The sequence below is a fragment of the Pituophis catenifer genome, unplaced genomic scaffold, assembly GCF_029215685.1.
Source record: "Pituophis catenifer annectens isolate HBS135680 unplaced genomic scaffold, rPitCat1.0.hap2 SCAF_14, whole genome shotgun sequence".
Taxonomy (NCBI): Eukaryota; Metazoa; Chordata; class Lepidosauria; order Squamata; family Colubridae; genus Pituophis; species Pituophis catenifer.
In genome coordinates, this window is record NW_027256894.1 from 13,315,538 (window position 1) to 13,335,933 (window position 20,396).

The 20,396-nt window shown below is 46.0% G+C and overlaps 1 protein-coding gene across 2 annotated transcripts in view; it reads right to left on the reverse strand.

The window, feature by feature from the left end:
- The window catches only part of MFGE8 (milk fat globule EGF and factor V/VIII domain containing), a 39,390-nt gene that overhangs the window by 13,521 nt on the left and 5,473 nt on the right, over positions 1-20,396 (reverse strand). For both annotated transcript variants that reach the window (XM_070953623.1, XM_070953622.1), the window contains exons 2-6: positions 10,704-10,832; positions 8,485-8,610; positions 6,884-6,997; positions 3,324-3,505; positions 770-925 (exon numbers count right to left, since the gene is read on the reverse strand). In XM_070953623.1, the coding sequence (XP_070809724.1) occupies positions 770-925; positions 3,324-3,505; positions 6,884-6,997; positions 8,485-8,610; positions 10,704-10,832 (707 nt within the window). The remainder of the gene's footprint in view (positions 1-769; positions 926-3,323; positions 3,506-6,883; positions 6,998-8,484; positions 8,611-10,703; positions 10,833-20,396) is intronic.

Consider the following 20,396-nt stretch of genomic DNA (forward strand, 5'->3'; position numbering starts at 1 on the left):
AACAGGAAGAAAAGAGGAGTGGAGGAGAGAGAGGTAGGAGAAAGGAAGGAAGGAAACAGGAAGAAAAGAGGAGTGGAGGAGAGACAGACAGAGGGAAAAAGGAAGGAAGGAAACAGGAAGAAAAGAGGAGTGGAGGAGAGACAGAGGGAGGGAGAAAGGAAGGAAGGAAACAGAAAGAAAAGAGGAGTGGAGGAGAGACAGATGGAGGGGAAAAGGAAGGAAGGAAACAGGAAGAGAAGAGGAAGGGAGGGGAGAAGAGATATCCCTCTTTATGTGAAAGCTTTAGGCTTTTGCTTTAATAGAAAGAAGAATTAAGGGAAGAATTAATGAAGTGTTAAAGGAAGCCAAAGATCTTCCTTCTGTAGAACACTTGAAAATGCTTTTGTTGTCCACTTTTATGCTCTTGAAAGGATAACATTGCGATGTAAACAAAGCAAATCTGATCATTCCAAAATGCTTACGTATCATAGGTAAAGGTTCCCCTCGCACATACATGCTAGTCATTCCCGACTCTAGGGGGCGGTGCTCATCTCCGTTTCAAAACCGAAGAGCCAGCGCTGTCCGAAGACGTCTCCCTGGTCATGTGGCCGGCATGACTCAACGCCAAAGGCACACAGAACGCTATTACCTTCCCACCTTTCGATCGACAAGCTCAGTGTCTTAACTACTGAGCTACCGCGTCCTTTCTACGTATCATAAGCGTGGTTTAAAATAATTTCTTCATTTTTCTTTCCTTCTTTCGCCTTCAGTCGCTCTCTCTCTTACCCACCTTTTCCTGATTCTGGTTCTCATCTTTGTAGAATTGAAATACTCGTCCATCTAGACTGTAGGAAACTTTGTAAGTCTCGACATACTCTGAAAATCCTCCACGGCCTGCCCCTTGAGTAACAATCCCAGAGAGGAACATCGTTTTCAACAGATTGACCTGCATGGAATTTAAAAAAAAAAAAAGGGGGGGGGGTTAAAAGAGGCAGAATGAATCAAATTGGCTGGGTACTTAAATGAAAACAGCAAATCAAAAAGCAAATGAAAACAGCCAGAACCAAGTATTTGATCCTGTGTCAAAAGTCAGATTGTATTGAAGTTACATTATTCTTTAAGTCTGTTCTGCATATGTGAACTCGGTTTCAAGTTAATTAGCTCAACACAGTAATTTTCATAAGAAAAGGTTAAATTGTAATCTCCCCAGGGCATGGATCTGTTTGTTTGTTTTTAAAAGAAAGCCAAGAAATTAAATATAATACTTATAGTATGAACTTATCACCAGAAAATGAAAAATTCTGTAAGAATTCCCATGCCAAGCACAAAGGATCAACGCAAGCTTTATTGTTGTTATTGTTTATAAAAATGTTTGTTTCCCATCTCACTGTGAACAAGAGATGTTAAATTTGTATACTTTTTATATTATCGTTTTGTGTTTCTGTTTCAATGTAGATTAAGGGGTTATTTTATCATATAGTTGGATCTGTTCTGAAGAATGTTGGAAGTCAGTCTTTTTGTATTTCTTTTTTCCATTTTTTTCCTTGTCCTTTCTAACTTCTTATTCCCTTTGATTCCCTCCCTTCTTTTCCTGCCATTTTGTATTTTATTTCTTTCTGAAACTAATAAAATTGGCTAACATAAAAAAGAGGTAGGATTATAAGGAAGCTTAACAAGAGAGAAGTTTACCTTTCCTTCCTCAGATCTATCACATCACCACCAGCAAATCCTGACAGTGTGTTTATGTTTTAAAGAAAGCTTTTGTGATATCAAAGGAAGCATAAAAAAAAGTTTAATCTTGGCAGGCACGTGTAATTTCTCCAGATGGTCTTTAACTCCATCAGCTAAGCAAGCTTGTCCAACTAAAAAGATAAAGGAGCTGCAATCTAACAACACCTAAAGGTAAAGGTTCCCCTCACACATACGTGCTAGTTGTTCCCGACTCTAGCGGGCGGTGCTCATCTCCGTTTCAAAGCCAAAGAGCCAGCGCTGTCCGAAGACGTCTCCGTGGTCATGTGGCCGGCATGACTCAACACCAAAGGCGCACAGAACGCTGTTCCCTTCCCACCAAAGGTGGTCCCTATTTTTCTACTTGCATTTTTTACCTGCTTTTGAACTGTTAGGTTGGCAGAAGCTGGGACAAGTAAAGGGAGCTCACCCCGTTATGCGGCACTAGGGATTCGAACCGCTGAACTGCCAAACTTTTGATCGACAAGCTCAGCATCTTAGCCACTGAACCACTGCATTCCTTTGTTTGTCCCTTTGTAACAACACCTAGTTGACTTCATAAATGCATGGCACAACATAGGAGAACAAATCCATCAGGACAAGATTAGGCAGTCCATCTACATTTAAAAGACAAAGGCCACACTTTTGAAGACAGCAAAGTCCACATTTTGGACAGAGAGGACAGCTGGTTTGAAAGAGGAGGGTCAAAGAGGCCATCTATGTTAAAATTGAACAGCCCTCTCTCAACAGAGGGGGAGAGATACGACTGTCATGTATCTCCAGTCTACAACACAGTCCTTTCAACAGTTCCAAGAAGGCTCCTCACTCATTTGCATCGCTCAGGTGACCCTGAGGACACAGATAAACCTCCAGGTGGCCTCCCTCGAGGACTCTCTAAAAGAAAATGACTACCTTCCATTCCCCACCATCCAGTCAGAGCTTCTTGGATGAGAAGCGAAATGTCCTCAAAGAAAAACAAGAAAGTCCAGTTGCCTCTTGAAGGGGGTGGGGGGGGAAAGCACCTTTGGGACAACAATGACCTAGATCAGGGCTCTCCAACCTTGGCAACTTTAAGACTTGTGGTCCTGAGGAACTCTGGGAGTTGAAGTCCACAAGTCTTAAAGTTGCCAAGGCTGGAGACCCCTGACCTAGATGACTGGAAATCTCCATAGACACTCTCTGCTAATTGTTGCATGTCTCAGCTGCAGGTTGGGTGAAGAACCCCCAGTGTCATGTCATCATCATCAAGAGCCACTCAGCTCTGAAGCCAATCCATACAGTGGTAACAGCAACACCAATAGCACTTAGATTTATATACCCCTTCACAGTGATTTACAGCCCTCTTTAAGCAGTTTACAGAGTCAGCCTCTTGCCCCCAACAATCTGGGTCCTCATTTTACCAACCTCTGAAGGATGGAAGGCTGAGTCAACTTGAGGCGGTCAGGATCGACCTGCTGGCAGTGGGCAGAGCTAACCTGCAATACTGCCTTCTAACCACTGTGCCACTATGGATAATGGCCACACTTTTCCATTCCCCTTTGTCAACCCCGAAGCCATTTTCAGCCCCTGACACCCTTCTTGCCTCCTGGAACAGAGGCTTCCTTTTGCACCTATACCTGAATCCAAGGCTTTTTGTCATAGCTGCTGGCTGTCCAGGCGTTCACAACTCCTCCGTTGTGGAGGCGAGCAAGTTCAGGGCCCCAGCGCTGCACGCCCAGGAAGCCGTAATACACCGATGATGCTGTAAGCTGGGTGTCTGCAATAGCTCTTGTCTGCATGCCCAACTCATCTTTGCAGCCTGGAGTGGGTGAATTTTGGAGAGGGAGAAAGAAGAAAACAAGAGCATTGGAACAAAGCTGGAATACAATGGCAGAGGAGGAATGTTAAGAATCAGAATTTAAAAATACAAGAAAAAACAAAACAAAAAAAAAACAAAAAAAAAAAAACCCCAGGAGACTTTCTTATAAAATTGGGACCCAATTATCCAATGTACTCCTAGGGAACTCGGGCTCCAAGCATGGATCTGGCTGCAATGAAAGGAGCATCATTCACACATCAAGTAGTTCAAGAAATGACTCAGAGGGATCCTGAACTCTACAGAAGTGTTAAATAATTTTTTTTTGGGGGGGGGATATCTATAAAGTGGCATAAGAAGCCTTTGATGAGGTGAATGGCATACAAATTAGGAAGGGAGGGAGGGAGGGAAGGGAAGGGAGGGAGGGGAGGGGGAGGGAGGGAGGGAGGAAGGAAAGAGGGAGGGAGGGAAGGAAGGAGGGAAAGGAGGGAGGGAGAGAGGGAAGGAAGGGAGGAGGGAGGGAAATGAGGGAGGGAGGGAAGGAAGGAAGGGAGGGAGGGAGGAGGGAGGGAGATGAGGGAGGGAGGAAGGAAGGGAGAGAGGAAGGAAGGGAGGAGGGAGGGAAATGAAGGAGGGAGGGAGGAAGGGAGGGAGGGAAGGAGGAAGGAGGGAGGGAGGGAGGGAAAGGAGGGAGGGAGGGGAGGGGAAGGGAGGGAGGAAGGGAGGAGGGAGGGAGGGAAGAACGGAGGAAGGAAGGTAAGTAGGTAGGGAAGGAAGGAAGGAAGGAAGGAAGGAAGGAAGGAAGGAAGGAAAAGTGCGAGCAGAGAATTCCAGTTACCTCCTGATTTAAAAGCAATCATAAATCAGCAAAGAACAAGGAGGTGGTTAGAAAAACGTCGTTCAAACTTTTAACAGAGATTTCACACATGCTGGACAGCTTTGAGTAAGCCATCAGCCGTTGCAATACAGCCTACCTCACCGGGCAGTTGTAGGATTAAACAAACAAAAAGACAAAGCTCTTTTTATGCTTTTTTTTTTTTAAACGCATTTCAAAGAAAAAACAAAAACCCCTGTAAAGCACAATGGCCTTTTGTGTGGCTTGTTTTGTTTTGCGCTGGGCTGGGGCTGCACTGCCAAGGAAAGCAAGTTTTTGCATTTGTTCAGAAAAGCAGAAACCGTCCATGTGTTCTCTTGCCTCGTGACTGAGCCCTAGGTTCAAGTGTGTGTGTGTGTGTGTGTGTGTGTGTGTGTGATCAGTCCACTTTTGGCTACAAGGACTCACTAAAAGGAACAAGCAGGTCATAACCAAAGACCCACCTAATCCATTTTGTTTAAAAAAAAAAACCTCATCGTGAGGATATCTATGAAGAGCTACACTGATTGGGAAGATGATTGTTTTGCCCTGAAAACTGCTAGCTGGGGCATATACCCAGGTGCAGCTGGAATTACTTTCTTGCTCATACAAATTCCCAAATGTTTCCATTTCCTCCATCCCAGGGTTCCTGAGCGGGAATGTTTGTCGTGGGGAAAGGAGGCTACAAGATTCCCCCACCCCAAATGCTTGTTTCTCAGACTTGTGAGAAATGGGGAGGGTTGGCAAGAGGGGGGGGGAGGACAGACAGATTTGTCTCAAGATCTCTGTTAATGGCAGCAGTAAACAAGCAATCTTGAATGGCTGGGGGAAGGAAGGAAGGAAGGAAGGAAGGAAGGAAGGAAGGAAGGAAGGAAGGAAGGAGGAAAGGGAAGGAGAAAGGGAAGGGGAAGGAAGAAAGGGAAGGAGAAAGGGAAGGGGAAGGAAAGAGGAAAGAGAAGGGGAAGGAAGGAACAGGGAAGGAAGGAAGGAAAGGGAAGGAGAAAGGGAAGGGGAAGAAAGGTATAGGGAAGGAAGGAAGGAGGAAAGGGAAGGAGAAATGGAAGGGGAAGGAAGGAAGGAATAGGGAAGGAGGGAAGGGAAGGAAGGAAGGAAGGAAGAAGGAGGGGAAGGAAGGAAGGAAGGAAGGAAGGAAGGAAGGAAGGAAGGAAGGAAGGAAGGAAGGAAGGAAGGGAAGGAATCCTCTTCAGTCCCTAGCTGTAACATCTGTCCATCTGTAGCTTTCCACTCTAATATTTTTGTTCTCCTTTCACAAATCCCCAGGATGCTTTGAGGTCCATCAGGAACAAACTCAGAATATGCTTGCTTATCCACAGAATATAGAGTTTATCAGACCAAAGGCTTTCTGTGGGACCTCTCCCTGAGCAGGTCCACCTCTTCTTCCCAATAGCCATCATTGGTCCTTTGCTTGTCTCTCTTCCCTTCTTTGTGACTGGCTGGCTGAGATCCAGAGGGAAAAGACAAAGTGACAGAGATATGGCTGACCTCACAGCTGTTCAGTAGCTTAGAAGGACAAGCAGAGAGGTGGGTCATGCAAAGAAGAGATTGTGAAGGTCTGAAATCAAATTGGGTCAGACCTGCTTAGTACTTGGATATGAGAAAGGACAGGGAGAAGTAGCCTTCAAAATCAAATCATCCTAGAACAGTGATGGTTAACCTTTTTTGCCGCTGTGTGCCAAAAGCGGGGGGAGTGTGGGGGGGTCGGGGGGAATGTGGAGGGTCGGGAGGAGTGTGGGGGGTTGGGGGAAGTGAGGGGGGTCGTGCATGCACATGCCCACACTCATAATGCAATGCCCCCCGCACGCCCCACCCTGCGTATGCATGTGACCCCCAAGCTCCCCCAATGCATGCATGCGTGACCCCCCACACCCCCACGCCCCCGTGCGTGCATATGTGAGCCCCCTGCCCCTGCGCATGAATCCCCGTGGCCCATTTTGGGTCTGGCAAGCCTCCCTGAAGTCTCCTGGGACCAAAAACGGGCCATGGGGGGAGCACCGCACCCCCCACGGCCCTTTGCATGCGCACGAAACCCCCTCCTGCCCCCACGCATGCACGCAAGACCCCCACACATGCGCACACATCTCCGCCATGTGCCCTGCCCCCACACCAGAGACCCAAAAATTGGCGCTAGGCGTGCGCGAATGCCCGGCAGAGCCGAGCTGGGTGACGGCTTGCGTGCCCACAGAGAGGGCCATAGGTTCACCTTCACAGTCCTAGAAGAAGCATCAGTTGCAACCATGAAAATTGCCTGGACTTCTCCACAAAATCCACCAGGCATTAAGGTTCCAAGGAAAGGTTAACTTATGAGTTTAACGTTTTGTGAACCATGGCTCAGCATTCCTTGAACTGCAGGAATGGCCCTTCTCAGGCCAACGCAGGTGACCTTTGTCTCGGGAGGAAAAAAAACAAACCCTGTCTTTCCAGTGCAGGCAGATCCAGCAATGGTGCTCTGAGAACTTCTTCATTTCTTAACTCTCTTCCAACTCACTATCGGGGGACTAAAGACTTACGCATCTGACAGGTCTTCCCCACGAAGGGCGAGGGGCATTTACAGTCGAAGTTGCCCTTCAGATCCAGGCAGGTCCCTCCGTTCTTGCAGGGCTGGGAAATGCATTCGTTCACATCTAGGGCGAAAGGAAACCATTAGATGCAACACGATTACTCCCAGGTTCCACCAGATCTACGTTCCAAGAAAGTCCGAGCAAGCCATGCCTAAGTAACAGTAGGACCACAGCAGGGGGGTAAAAAGCTCGATTTCATTGAGGGCCGCATCAGGGTTGTGTTTGACCTCCAGGGGGGGGGAGGGGGGGTTGGGGTGTGTGGCCAAGGTGGGCGTGGCCAGCTCGCCATCACTCCTGTCAGGGGTGCCTGTGGTTTCCTCAGCATTCTGCCAGCGAAAACGACTCCCGAGTGCCGTTTTCAGCTGCCACGGCCTCCTGCAACCCTCTGCCAGTGAAAACGGAGCTCGGGAGGGCCGCATGCGGCCCTCCCGAGCTCCGTTTTCACTGGCAGAGGGTTGCAGGAGGCCGTGGCAGCTGAAAACGGCACTCAGGAGCCTCTTTTCACTGGCAAAAGCACCACGGGCTGGTCCTTCACTGTTTCCAGGGCAGCCCCGTGAGCGAGATCTAAGTACCCTGCAGGCCAGATCCTGCTCCCGAGCCTTGAGTTTTGACACCCCTGGACTACAGTCAAATACTTTCCATTATTTGAAAAACCGTTAACGGTCCGTGGCTCAAAACACAGCACTGGTTCATATGATCTACGATATTGATTTAGAAAGACACCGTGTTGCGTCTTCGTTGTTTTCTGGAAAAATCCAGAAAATGTTAAGATGAACATGACGTTCGTGCTTCTTTTTCCAAAGTGATGGTTCGGGGGAAAAAAACAACAAGAGGACATCTGAAATGGCATGTTTTTATGATTGCTGAAAATAATAATAATGGGTCCTTCAAGGTTGGAAGGATGCCCATTGTTTGTTAGTTGTATAACTAGCTATTAAGAGCGCAAAATTCAGATCTGTCACGCACAACAATCTCTCTCGCTCCCTTTCCCTCTCTCTTGCGGGAACAGACATGGCGTTGCAATACACTACAGCTTTGTTAACCGTGTTTCACTGTACATGGTTTCCGCCACCGTTTCATCATGAATGTTTATCAGGCTGAGGGACACGTCTGTCAGTCCTGCCCCTAAATGAACAGGTGTGGACCTGACCTTGAGAATGGAGGAGGACTAAAGAAACTATGAGGAGGGTGTGTGTGGTTTCAGAAAAGATTAAGGTAAAGGTAATGGTTCCCCTCGCACATATGTCCTAGTCGTTCCCAACTCTAGGGGGTGGTGCTCATCTCTGTTTCAAAGCCGGAGAGCCAGCGCTGTCTGAAGACGTCTCCGTGGTCATGTGGGCGGCATGACTCAACAACAAAGGTGCATGGAACACTGTTATCTTCCCACCAAAAGTGGTCCCTATTTTTCTACATGCATTTTTTACGTGCTTTCGAACTGCTAGGTTGGCAGAAGCTGGGACAAGTAACAGGAGCTCACCCCGTTATGCGGCACTAGGGATTCGATCTCCTGTGACCTGTGGGATATCTTTCCAGAAGAAAATCATACTCACTGTTCTGGCAGTGTTTGCCATTATACCCGGGACGACATATGCACATGTATTCACTGAAGGCATCACCCCGATTGGGAAGTAACCTGCATTCCCCTTCGTTCTTGCATGGATTTGGATGGCAGGGACCTAAAAGCGTGAGATGCAGAAGGAGGAAGAAATTGGGAAGAAAAGGAACGCAATCAGCCTCTGCAAGATCCATCTCTCTTAAGAGTAGTATTGAGCCTTGGTGGCGCAGTGGTTAGAGTGCGGTTCTGCAGGCTATGTCTCCTGACTGCCAGCTGCCTGCAGTTTGGCAGTTCAAATCTCACCAGGCTAAAGGTTGACTCAGCCTTCCATCCTTCTAAGTTGGATAAAATGAGGACCCAAATTGTTTGGGGCAATAGGCTGACTCTGTAAACCACTCAGAGGGAAGCACTGTGAAGCGGTATATAAGTCTAAGTACTATTCCTTCCTTCCTTCCTTCCTTCCTTCCTTCCTTCCTTCCTTCCTTCCTTCCTTCCTTCCTTCCTGTACCTACCTACCTACCTACCTATCCACCCAATGGTTACAATGCAGTATTGCAGGCTAACTCTGCTCACATTGCCAGGAGTTTGATTCCTGAGTGGCTCAAGGTTGACTCAGCCTTCCATCCTTCCGAGATGGGTAAAATGAGGACCCAGATTGTTGGGGGCCATAGGCTGACTCTGTGATCCAGGCCAAAGAATGATTAATAAAGTTTGGGCCATTTGCCATGATTCAACCTTTAGATACATTGAGTCTTGAGATGATTGAGTCTTCATTGACATAAACCATCCAATGAGCTGTCCAGATTTGCTGGGCAATCCTCTCCTGGTCCAGAAGCTTAGTGTGCTGTCAACGAAGGCAACATTTACAAGAATTCTGGCTTAGTGGACATTCAAACATGGCCTATTCTCGTGATGGTGAACCTATGGCACGCGTGCCCGAAGTGGCATGCGGAGCCATGTCGCCTGGCACATGCGGCATCACCCGTTACTTTTCCGGGTTTCTGGCACGCATGTGTATGCACTGATCAGCTGGCCTTTGTGGGTGCGGAAGAGCTGGTCTGTAAGCCAGGAATGGGGCTTCCTCGAACTTCGGAATTGGGAGTGTCCAGAAAGAAGGAGGACCAATGGGAATTCTCCCTTCTGCAGCATCATTGGTCTCCAGGCAGAGTCTCCCTTGACTGGAGGAGAGAGTTCCACGCAGAGAAGCCCAAGTTGGTTATTCAGGCCAAGATCCCCCCCCCCACTTTCTCCGCTTCTCTCTCTCCGCAGAATTGTCTCTCCTTCTTCTGGAGACCGATGACGCTCAAGCAGGGAGAATTCTCATTGGTGCTGCCCCTCGTTCTGGCCCCTCCCATCTCAAAAGTCCATGATAAACACTTCCTCCCCCCAATGCAGAACATGCGGGCTGCCAGCTGATCAGCACATGCACATGCGTGGAAGACTTGCTGGCAGGCGCGCAGGTGCACGCTGGAAACCGGAAGTACCTTATGAGGTGCGCCCATGCCCCCTGGGCAGCTCCTCTTCCTGGTCGTGGCCCTGACGAGCGCACGTGCGAAGTGCTCCCTTTTCGGCACTTAGTGCCAGGGTGGATTTGATTTAAATCGAGTTGATTTAAATCACAATTTAAATCATGATTTAAATCACTAGTAAAAAGGCTTGATTTAAATCAACTCGATGTAAATCATAATTTTTAAAGAGCAGCTGTCATCTCTGCTGCTCCTTTGACCCGCTGTTGACTCACCGATAGTCCCAGTGTTGCAGAATATACAGCCTCCTGCTACATAACTAAGCTCCATTTCATGCTGAATAAACTAAATTATTTATGTATCTTACATAGAAAACTATCTTATGATAGATTTTTACCCCAAAAGTTTTTTATTAAAATAAATTCAATAAAAATCAAAAAAATCCGATTTAAATAAAAAAAATCTGATTTTTTTTATTTTTTTAAAAAAATCATTGATTTTTATCCAGCCCCGCATGAGCATGCTCCCTTTTGGGCACTCAGTGCAGAAAAGGTTAACCATCACTGGCCTATTTTATAATAGAGGGCGATCTGTGGCTTCTGGACCTCTCCTTCATGGCCCTACGAGTCCTCTCTGCTCTGGCCACTGAAGTTCAGCAGCACCGTTGACAAAACTGTCTGGAACTGGTCACGCCACATCTGGAACGTTTAGAAGAGAGAACATCTGGGATTAAGAATGTCATACTTACCTTTCTCCGTTTCATTGCAGGTCGGGCCAGTGAAGCCGTCTTCACAGATACAGAAGAAAGGAGACTGATCTTCTAGACTCTTGAGGCAAGTCCCTCCGTTCTGGCACTGATTTACGTCACAGAAATCACCTATTAAAAAACACACACACAATTTAACCTATCAGCGCAATAGAGAAGAAAGGGGTTGCTGCTTTCTTCCTATCTGCTTCTTTTGAGCATTTATCTAACCCTCTCTCCAGTGGTGGAATTCAAATTTTTTTACTACCGGTTCTGTGGGCATGGCTTAGTGGGCGTGGTGTGGCTTGGTGGGCGTGGCAGGGGAAGGATACTGCAAAATCCCCATTCCCTCCCCACTCCTGGGGGAAGGATATTGCAAAATCTCCATTCCTTCCCCACTCCAGAGGAAGGATATTGCAAAATCTCCATTCCCTCCCCACTCCTGGGGGAAGGATATTGCAAAATCTCCATTCCCTCCCCACTCCAGAGGAAGGATACTGCAAAATCCCCATTCCCTCCCCATTCCTGGGGGAAGGGTACTGCAAAATCTCCATTCCTACCCCACTCCAGAGGAAGGATATTGCAAAATCTCCATTCCTACCCCATTCCAGAGGAAGGATATTGCAAAATCCCCATTCCCTCCCCACTCCTGGGGGAAGGATATTGCAAAATCTCCATTCCCACCCCACTCTGGGGCCAGCCAGAGGTGGTATTTGCCGGTTCTCCGAATTACTCAAAATTTCCACTACCGGTTCTCCAGAACCTGTCAGAATCTGCTGAATAGCACCTCTGCCTCCCTCTTATTTCCAGCGTTGTGCAGATATAACAGCAGGGCTCTTGCAGATAGCAAACAGGGGAAAGATCATGCAACCAAAGAACGCACACACACTTCCAAACAAGGGCATGAAACTCATTGCAGGTCAAGGGTTGCACTAACGTTTTTGAGTGACACGCTGGCCAAGGCAAGAGCAAAAGCGAGCTTGCATTTCAAGGCAGTGAAGCTTTCAATATCATTGCCACTGAGCTAATTATTTATTCATTCCTTTGTCCAAGGATCAAAAAAAAAAAAAATTACCACGTGGAGATGACTTGGGTCACACGCCCAACTCACCAGACAAATCTATAGAGTCACCAACGGCAAGGGAGGAAAAGCTCCTGGATCAGATCAAAAGCTGATCAGTTTGGACACTTCTGTTCGTAGAGGAACGAGGAAATGATTCTGGGCAATTCAGAAGCTGGGGGAACCAATGGTCATTGGCCTCTCTCCTTGTTTCTTGTTTTACAATGAATGGCTTTCAGTGTTGTAACCATTCTGACCTTAGACATAATATCCACCATCCTAACCAATAAAGATTGAGAGTCTTGTCATCCATGAATTAGTTTAATCCCTTCTAAAAGACTTGGAAAACAGCTCCTGCTTTTGAACCCCTGGATATATAGCTTCCCATTGGTAAATGTCTATGGAGATTCTCAGTCATGCAGATCAGAGTTGTCTCAAAGGCGCTTTTTCAAAAGGCAGCTGGACTGTTTTTCCTTGAGGAAGGAGGAGGAGAAGGGGGGGAGGAGGAGGAGAGGAAGAAGAGAAGAGGAAGAAGAAGAGGAAGAGGAAGAAGAAGAGGAGGAGGAGGAGGAGGAGGAGGAGGAGGAGGAGGAGGAGGAGGAGGAGGAGGAGGAGGAGGAGGAGGAATAATAATTCCCACAACACTGTCAAATAATTTACTAGGACTGTATTATGATTATTCTTCTCTTCCTTACTAGTAGCTATCTCTTCCCACTTATTACTAGAATCATGTTGCTTGTATCTTTCAATTTATATTGTTTTTACTTGTTTCCTAGTATGATTTGATAGCTTATTAGTAACCTTGACTATCACTAAGTGTTGTATCTTTTGATTCTCGATGAATGTATTTTATTCTCCTTATGTACACTTATGCACCTAAGACAAATTCCTTGTGTGTCCAATCATTCTTGGCCAATAAAGAATTCTATTCTATTCTATTCTATTCTATTCTATTCTATTCTATTCTATTCTATTCTATTCTATTCTATTCTATTCTATTCTATTCTACTCTACTCTACTCTACTCTACTCTACTCTACTCTATGCCTAATTATTCTATTCTATTCTATTCTATTCTATTCTATTCTATTCTATTCTATTCTATTCTATTCTATTCTATTCTATTCTATTCTACCCTACCCTACCCTACCCTACCCTACTCTAAAACATTTCACTTCACATCCAAGAAGCTTCATCAGTTCTGATGGATAGGTATTGACAGTGGAGACCCCCATCAGAACTGATGAAGCTTCTTGGATGAGAAGCAAAACGTTTGCTGCTTCTTCCTCAAGGAAAAAAAATCCAGTTGCCTTTTGAAAAAAGCACCTTTGAGACTAACCATTCGTAAGTCGAGTCAATGTCTATTACAGTCGAAGGCCAGAGACCTGAGCAAGTTAAAAACACTCAAGGAATATCCAGTTTAAAAATCTAGAACAAAATAATAAATGACTGATAAAAAAAAAAATCTATGTTAAAATCACAATTTGGCATCCAATCTGTCAGTTGCACACGAGCAAAACACAGCATGGCCCAACTATAATATCAATCCTTAAACTGTGGGGCCCGTTGTCATTAAATACTAAATTACCAGGGGTAAAGAGCTACCTTGTCCATACCAAATCACTCATGCTTACTTTACTGCAGGGCCTCCAAAAAGAAAAGACAAAAAAAAAAAAGTCACCATCACAAACTCAAAACTCTCTGAAGATCAGACAGATGGGAGTAGCTTCCCACACTGAAATGCAGCTTTCCTTGGCTTAAGCTACTCCCAAGATCTTTTTATAGCACACGTTCCTTGGGGTTAATCTCACTTCCTGCCATTCCGCAGACTTCACTGCAGATTTTGCCAAGAAACTTGGCTCCATACAGGGAGTTCAAAGGTGCTGGTGTGACTCCTACAGCCAATCTTGAAGAAAGAAAGAAAAGAAAAAAGCAACAGAGCTGGGCAGGAGTTCAAGCCCTTGCTTGTACTGTTGCTCTGGCTGGTTCTGGATGACTTCACCTTCTATCTATGCATTGCCATGAGATAGAACCAAAGGAGAAGAGCTTGCCACTTGGAAGAAATCAAAACACTGTCTCCATCCAACTCAGACCATCAAAGGCTGGGAAGAAAGTCTAACTCTTGAACAGCTTTCAGCCAAGGATCTCTAAGGTTCCTGCCAAGCTACTGTAAAAACCCAAAGCCTCTTGGAAGACAGGAAATGTTTAAATAACCATGTGGCTTTATTTGTTTGGATTCTTCTCTTGTATTCCTTCAGGGCTCCTTCGAAGTCAAGGTTCATTCACTCAACTTCCAACAGGTGGGGAAATCTCAGATGCGACGCTATTAAAGCTAATTTAAAAAGAAGATTAAAAAAAAACGAATACCAACTCAGATAAAGTGAGAAAAACAAATGGAGAAAGAAGAAACCAAAGAAAAAGCTAAAAGTGCAAAAACGGGGGGGAGGGGGGAGATTAAAATAAAGTAGAAAAGAAAGAAAAAAAATGATAGTAAGAAATCGAATGTGGAATAATAAGAGTTGGAAGGGACCTTGGAGGTCTTCTAGTCCAACCCTCTTCGAGCAGGAGACCCTATACCTGTGATGGCGAACCTATGGAACGCATGCCACAGGTGGCACACGCAGCCATATATGTGGGCACGCGATCGTTGCCCAGCACGCATGCGCGCACCGGACAGCTGATTTTTGGACCTTCTGGGCCCATCAGAAGTCGGGCTGTTTCCTGCCTCCGGAGGGCCTCCAGGGGAGTGGGGAAGGCCATTTTCGTCCTCCCCAGGCTCCTAGAAAGCCTCTGGAACCTGAGGAGAGCAAAAAATGGGCCTACCAGGCCCACCGGGCCATCGCATGCCAAAAGCGGGGGGAATGCGGGGGGTTGCGCGCACATGCATGGGGGGGAAAGGCGCATTAAATTATGGGTGTGGACCCTCCACACACTATCCCCGCTTTTGGCACGCGACAGCAAAATAGCCATCACTGCCCTATACCAGGGGTCTGCAACCTTAAACACTCAAAGAGCCATTTGGACCCGTTTCCCACAGAAAAGAAAACACCGGGAGCCACAAAACCCTCCCCGTGCCTGACTATTTCTTGAGCGGCCACAAAACTAGCATATGTAGTCGAAATTAAACGTTCTGTTTTCTTCTGAAACTTCTCTTTTCTTGGATTTATCCATGGTTGGCCTACCGGGGGTTGAAAAGCTGAATAAATCACGTGCCGGCGGGTGTCGCACACTGGCGGTTGTGACGCATATTTTGAGTGAAAGGGAGCCGCAGCAGAGGGATGAAGGAGCCACATGTGGCTCCAGAGCCACAGATTGCTGACCCCTGCCCTATACCATTTCAGACAAATGGTTGTCCAATCTCTTTTTGAAAGCCTCCAGTGATGGAGCAATCACAACTTCTGAAGGCAAGCTATTCCATCGGTCGATTGCTCTCATTGTTGATACATTTCTCCTTAGTTCTAGGTTGCTTCTCTCCTTGGTTAGCTTCCAGGCATTTTTTCTTGTCTTGCCTTTTGGTGCTTTGGAAAATAGTTTGACCCCCCCTCCCCTCCATCTTTGTAGGAGCCCCTCAAATCTGTAGAGATTCTCAGTCATGCAGGTCCTGGTTGTCCCAAAGGTTCTTTTTCAGGAGGCAACTGGACACTCTTGTTTTTTCTTTGAAGACATTTCACTTCCCAGCCAAGAAGCTTCTTCAGCTCTGACAGGATAGTGGGGAATGGAAGGATTTGTATTCCTTGCAGACAGCTTGTCATTTGATATAAATCCTTCCATTCCCCACCATCCAGTCAGAACTGAAGAAGCTTCTTGGATGGGAAGCGAAATGTCTTCAAAAGAAAAGAACAAGGAAGTCCAGTTGCCTCCTGAAAAAGCATCTTTGGGAGCCCCTTAATTATTGGAACACTGCTATCATGTCTCCCCTAAGTCCTTCTTTTCATTAGGTTAGACATACCCAATTTCTGTAACTGTTCTTCGCCTGTTTTAGCCACAGTATTTGGCGGATGCGGCTGCACACTGTTAGCTACCAAACTTTGGCAGCGATAAGTACAATTATAAATTTGCATCTTATCCTGTGGTTACAAATTAACTCTCTTCTTTCTATCATCTACTAGATAATATTTGGTGGTTCATCCTTTGATAAATATTTACTTACCTAAACAGATAAACAAACTGGCCATAGCTGGGCAAAAAAAGAAAAAAAAAAACATTGACTTTGTTTGTGGGAAACTGGCAGGGAATGTCAGAAATCCTGATCATGTGACGACAGCTGACCATGGAGGCATCGTCACAGCCACAGGTTTATAAATACAGCTGGCCTGAAGACCCTTGAAATTTCAATTCCATGGGAGTAATGAGTTCCCGATTTTGTATGCATTTTTTAAGTAAGCGGATTTGAGGTTAGTTTGATTCAAAAACTTCAACACTAGGATGCATCGTTTGAGCTAACTAACTAGCCAAGATAGTTTTAGTAGTAAAAGGTAAAGGTTCCCCTCGCACATATGTGCTAGTCGTTCCCAACTCTAGGGGGCGGTGTTCATCTCCATTTCAAAACCGAAGAGCCAATGCTGTCCGAAGACGTCTCCGTGGTCATGTGGCCGGCATGACTAAACGCCAAAGGCGCACGGAACGCTGTAACCTTCCCACCAAAGGTGGTCCCTATTTTTCTACTTGCGTTTTTAATATGCTTTCAAACTGCTAGGTTGGCAGAAGCTGAGACAAGTAACGGGAGCTCACCCCGTTACACGCAGTGCTGTGGAGTCGGAGTCGAGGAGTCGGAGTCGGAGGAAATTTTGGGTACCTGGAGTCGGAGTCGGTAAACAATGCACCGACTCCGACTCCTACTAAATTTAGATTGGAATTTTAAATGTCCCAATTCACAAAAAGTTATAATTAATGACTTCTCTACTGTAAGAATAAAGACCAGATACAGAGGAGTCGGGGAGTCAGAGTCGGAACATTTATCTCCCGACTCCACAGCCCTGGTTACACGGAACTAGGGATTCGAACCGCTGAACTGCCGATCTTTCGATCAACAAGCTCAGCGTCTTAGGCACTGAGCCACCATGTCCCTGTTTTAGTAGTATATAGATTCAAAACCCTAAATCATAAGTTTATTTCTTTCTGTTTCATGCAAAAGATTTCTAAGGGATTTCCAGTCCGCAATAAATATTGACACTGTCTTTTTCTCTAATCAAAGAAGCCAACTTAGCCTTCTCTGCAAATCTCTTCCTCTTCACCAACTATTCCACCACGGTGAGTAATTGTTGAGTCGTTTCATTTTTGTGTGTATAATAACCTCGCTGCAGTTGCCGTATATAAAACTAGAGTCACCTCGAACAGTGAGATATTATCAATCAATCAGTCAATCAATAAAAAGTGTGATTTTTTTTCCCCCAGCTTTGTCCGTCAATTCCCCTAAAGAAAAACCTCTGATTTCAACCGTATATTTATCTTCAAACTCCTCTGAATCACAGTACAGGTAGGAAGTTGTTCAAAGCAGGAAAACTGAATCACCAGCTCACAGTGCTCAGATGCTGGCAAAGTTGATTTCATCTGACAGGTACAATGTGAACAGGGGATTAAGAGACAGGATTCATGCCCCAGACAGTCAAAAACGTGACTCTAGTTATCCCCTATTGTCTTTGCTGTCAACAGCAGTTGGATTTTTCTTGCAGAGATCTCAGCATTATAATGAAAGAGACATTTGCGCGGAATCAAGTTTTGGCCTCGTGGTCCTTCTTCTTGTTCTTGATTTACAATCACAATTGGGACCAGAATTTCCGTTGCTAAGCAAGTTGGTTGTTAAGTGAGTCACAACTGATTTTACAATCTTTTGTTTTGTTTTTGCACATAGTCCTTGATTTACAACAGTTCATTTAGTGACATTCAAAGTTACGACGGCACTGAAAAAAAAAGTGACTTACTTTTTCAATGTAAGTAAACAAAGTGACCGTTTTTCACAGTTACAACCTTTGTAGCTTCCTCACGCTCATGTGATCAAAATTCAGATGCTTGGCCGCTGGTTCATCCTTATGACCGCTACTGTTTCCCGAGGTCATGTGATTCCCGTTTTGCGACCTCCTGACGAGCAAAGTCCATGGGGAAGCTAGATCCACTTAACAGTCGGGTTACCAATTTATCCACTGTAGTGATTCCCTTAACAACGGTGGCTAAGAAGGTCGTAAAACAGGGCAAAATTCGCTGAACAAATGTCTCACTTAACAACAGAAAATTTGGGCTCAATTGTGATCGTAAGTCGAGAACTACCCTGTTTCCCTGAAAATAGGACTCATCTGGAAAATAAGTCCTAGCATGATTTTTCAGGTTGCTCGTAATATAAGCCCTACCCCCAAAATAAGCCCCAGTTAAGATTGTCAGCCAGGGGGAGGACCCGGATTGTGGGGGCAATAAGCTGACTTTGTATAAAAAGAACACCTCTTTGGGGGGGGGCGAAAGCCCTACTAAGCAGGTATATATAAAAGTATGAAGGCTATTGCTTAACGCATTGTAAGCCACCCTGAGTCTCCGGAGAAGGGCGGCATATAAATCGAACCAATAAATAAATAAATAAATAAATAAATCACGGGATGTTGCAACGGTCCTAAATGTGGAAAATAAGTCGTAAGTCGCTTTTTCCAGTCCCCTTTTGCTTCGAAGAGTCACTAAATGAACTGCTGTAAAACGAGGATTTACCTGTACTTATGGATTATGAGCACTGCCATCCAAATAAAACTTCAGCATGCCGGACTGGAGAAGGTTGAAGGGGCATCTCTTTCAGCCCTCTTCTCTTCCTGCTTCAGTGAGCCAAGTAAGTTTGTGTCATTTTGATATTTACTTTCCAAACACAAGCCCATTTCTGTCTCTTAATTAAGCAACCTTCCTGTCCCTTAAATAAACAGCCCAGGAACAATGGAAACAGAAACCTTATCTGGCAGCAAGGATTAACAAGTTAACAAGGGAAGCGTTGCCTAAGGATTGCAGCTTCGGGCAAGAAAGCTGGATTCGGGCCAGCTTCTTCTTGTCATAACTTTTACTCGTTATTCAGAAATTGGATGGTCAGCATCATTACATCTACACAAGGGGGAAAAAAGGGAAAATCAGCCAGCTTCAAAAGTAGTACTAAGGTTTCACCATTTCTCCAAATCTGGCTAAAAAAAATTGCATTTGTTGCTCTACCACCTCCTTAAGGCACTCAAAGTTCAGAATTTGCTGGCCTTCTCACCATCTGGCCTCCTCACCAGATGTTCAACATCTTAACATTGTGTGTCTTTTCCTATCCCTGCTTCTCTCTCTCTCTCTCTCTCTCTCTCCTTCCCTCCCTCCCTCTCTCTCTCCTTCCCTCCCTCCCTCTCTCTCTCTCTCTCTCTCTCTCTCTCTGTCATATATTCACTTAATGACCTGGTCATTGGAATGACACTCAGTCACTAAGTGGAGAGCAGGTGCAGGGTTAGGATTAAGGAAACTTAAACACTCCCTTTCATCTAATTACTAGTCTATAGCTGTGATGGCGAACCTATGGCACACATGTCACAGGTGGCACACATAGCCATATCGGTGGACACGTGAGCTCAGCGCCATTTTCGGGCCTTCTGGGCCCACCAGAAGTAGGGAAACAGGCTGTTTCCTGCCTCCGGAGGACCTCGGGGCGCGGTAAAGAAGGCCCATTTTTTGCTCTCCCCAGCCTCCAGAGCCTTTCTAGGAGTCTGGGGAGGGCGAAAAAGGCCTTCCCCAACTTCCCTGGAGGCCTCCGGCGGGGTGGGGAAGGCTGTTTTCGCCCTCCCCAGACTCCTAGAAAGGCCCTGGAGAGCAAAAAACGGGCCTACCGTGCCATTGCGTGCCATGAGTGGGGGGAGCGCGGGGGGGTGGGTTGCACGCATGCGTGGGAGCAGGGCGCATAGAATTATGGATGTGGGCACACGCGCAACACCCCCCCCCACGCTCCTGACACGCGATGGCAAAAAGGTTAGCCATCACTGGTCTATAGCACTACCAACTACTGTAGAAACCATCCCTTCATTTCTCCCCACTCAGAACTTATTTCATTCCAGAGTATCCACGAAGGGGGAAAAGACCATCGAATGCATTTAAGGACCTTGAATTTACCCCTTGATCAGTTCTTGGTTACCGAAAAACTGGGGAAATGACTTCTGTGCAGAACCATTGCGCGGATGTTTTTGCTAGCTGTGTTGTTGCTACCTTCTTCAGGGAGGATCTAAAATCTCTGTCAAGGATCCAAGTAACACCCCCAACGAAAGAAGACTCCGAGGCCAGAAGTTCCTCAAAGTTCCACTTTATGAGAGATGTCATATTGGCACATCTGGGAAAACCCTAATCTGAAAGCTTTCGGGTTTTCTCCACCCAAAAGAAAATCCAAGTCTGCATGCTGGAGCCCATCTTCAGGGAACTTCTCTCTCTAGCAGTCTCTCTGCTGGTCTCTCTGCTAGAGAGAAGTTCCTTGAAAATGGGCTCCAGCACGCATCCGGAAGCTCGGAAGACAAAACCTCTGATCCTTGTGACCGACCCAAAATTGGATCATGCAACATTATCCTGGGACATGTATATTTGTCCTGGAGTGGTGCAGTGGCCTAGCGGTAGAGCTCTTGCCTCACAATCAGGAGGCTGTGAGTTCAATCCTAGCAG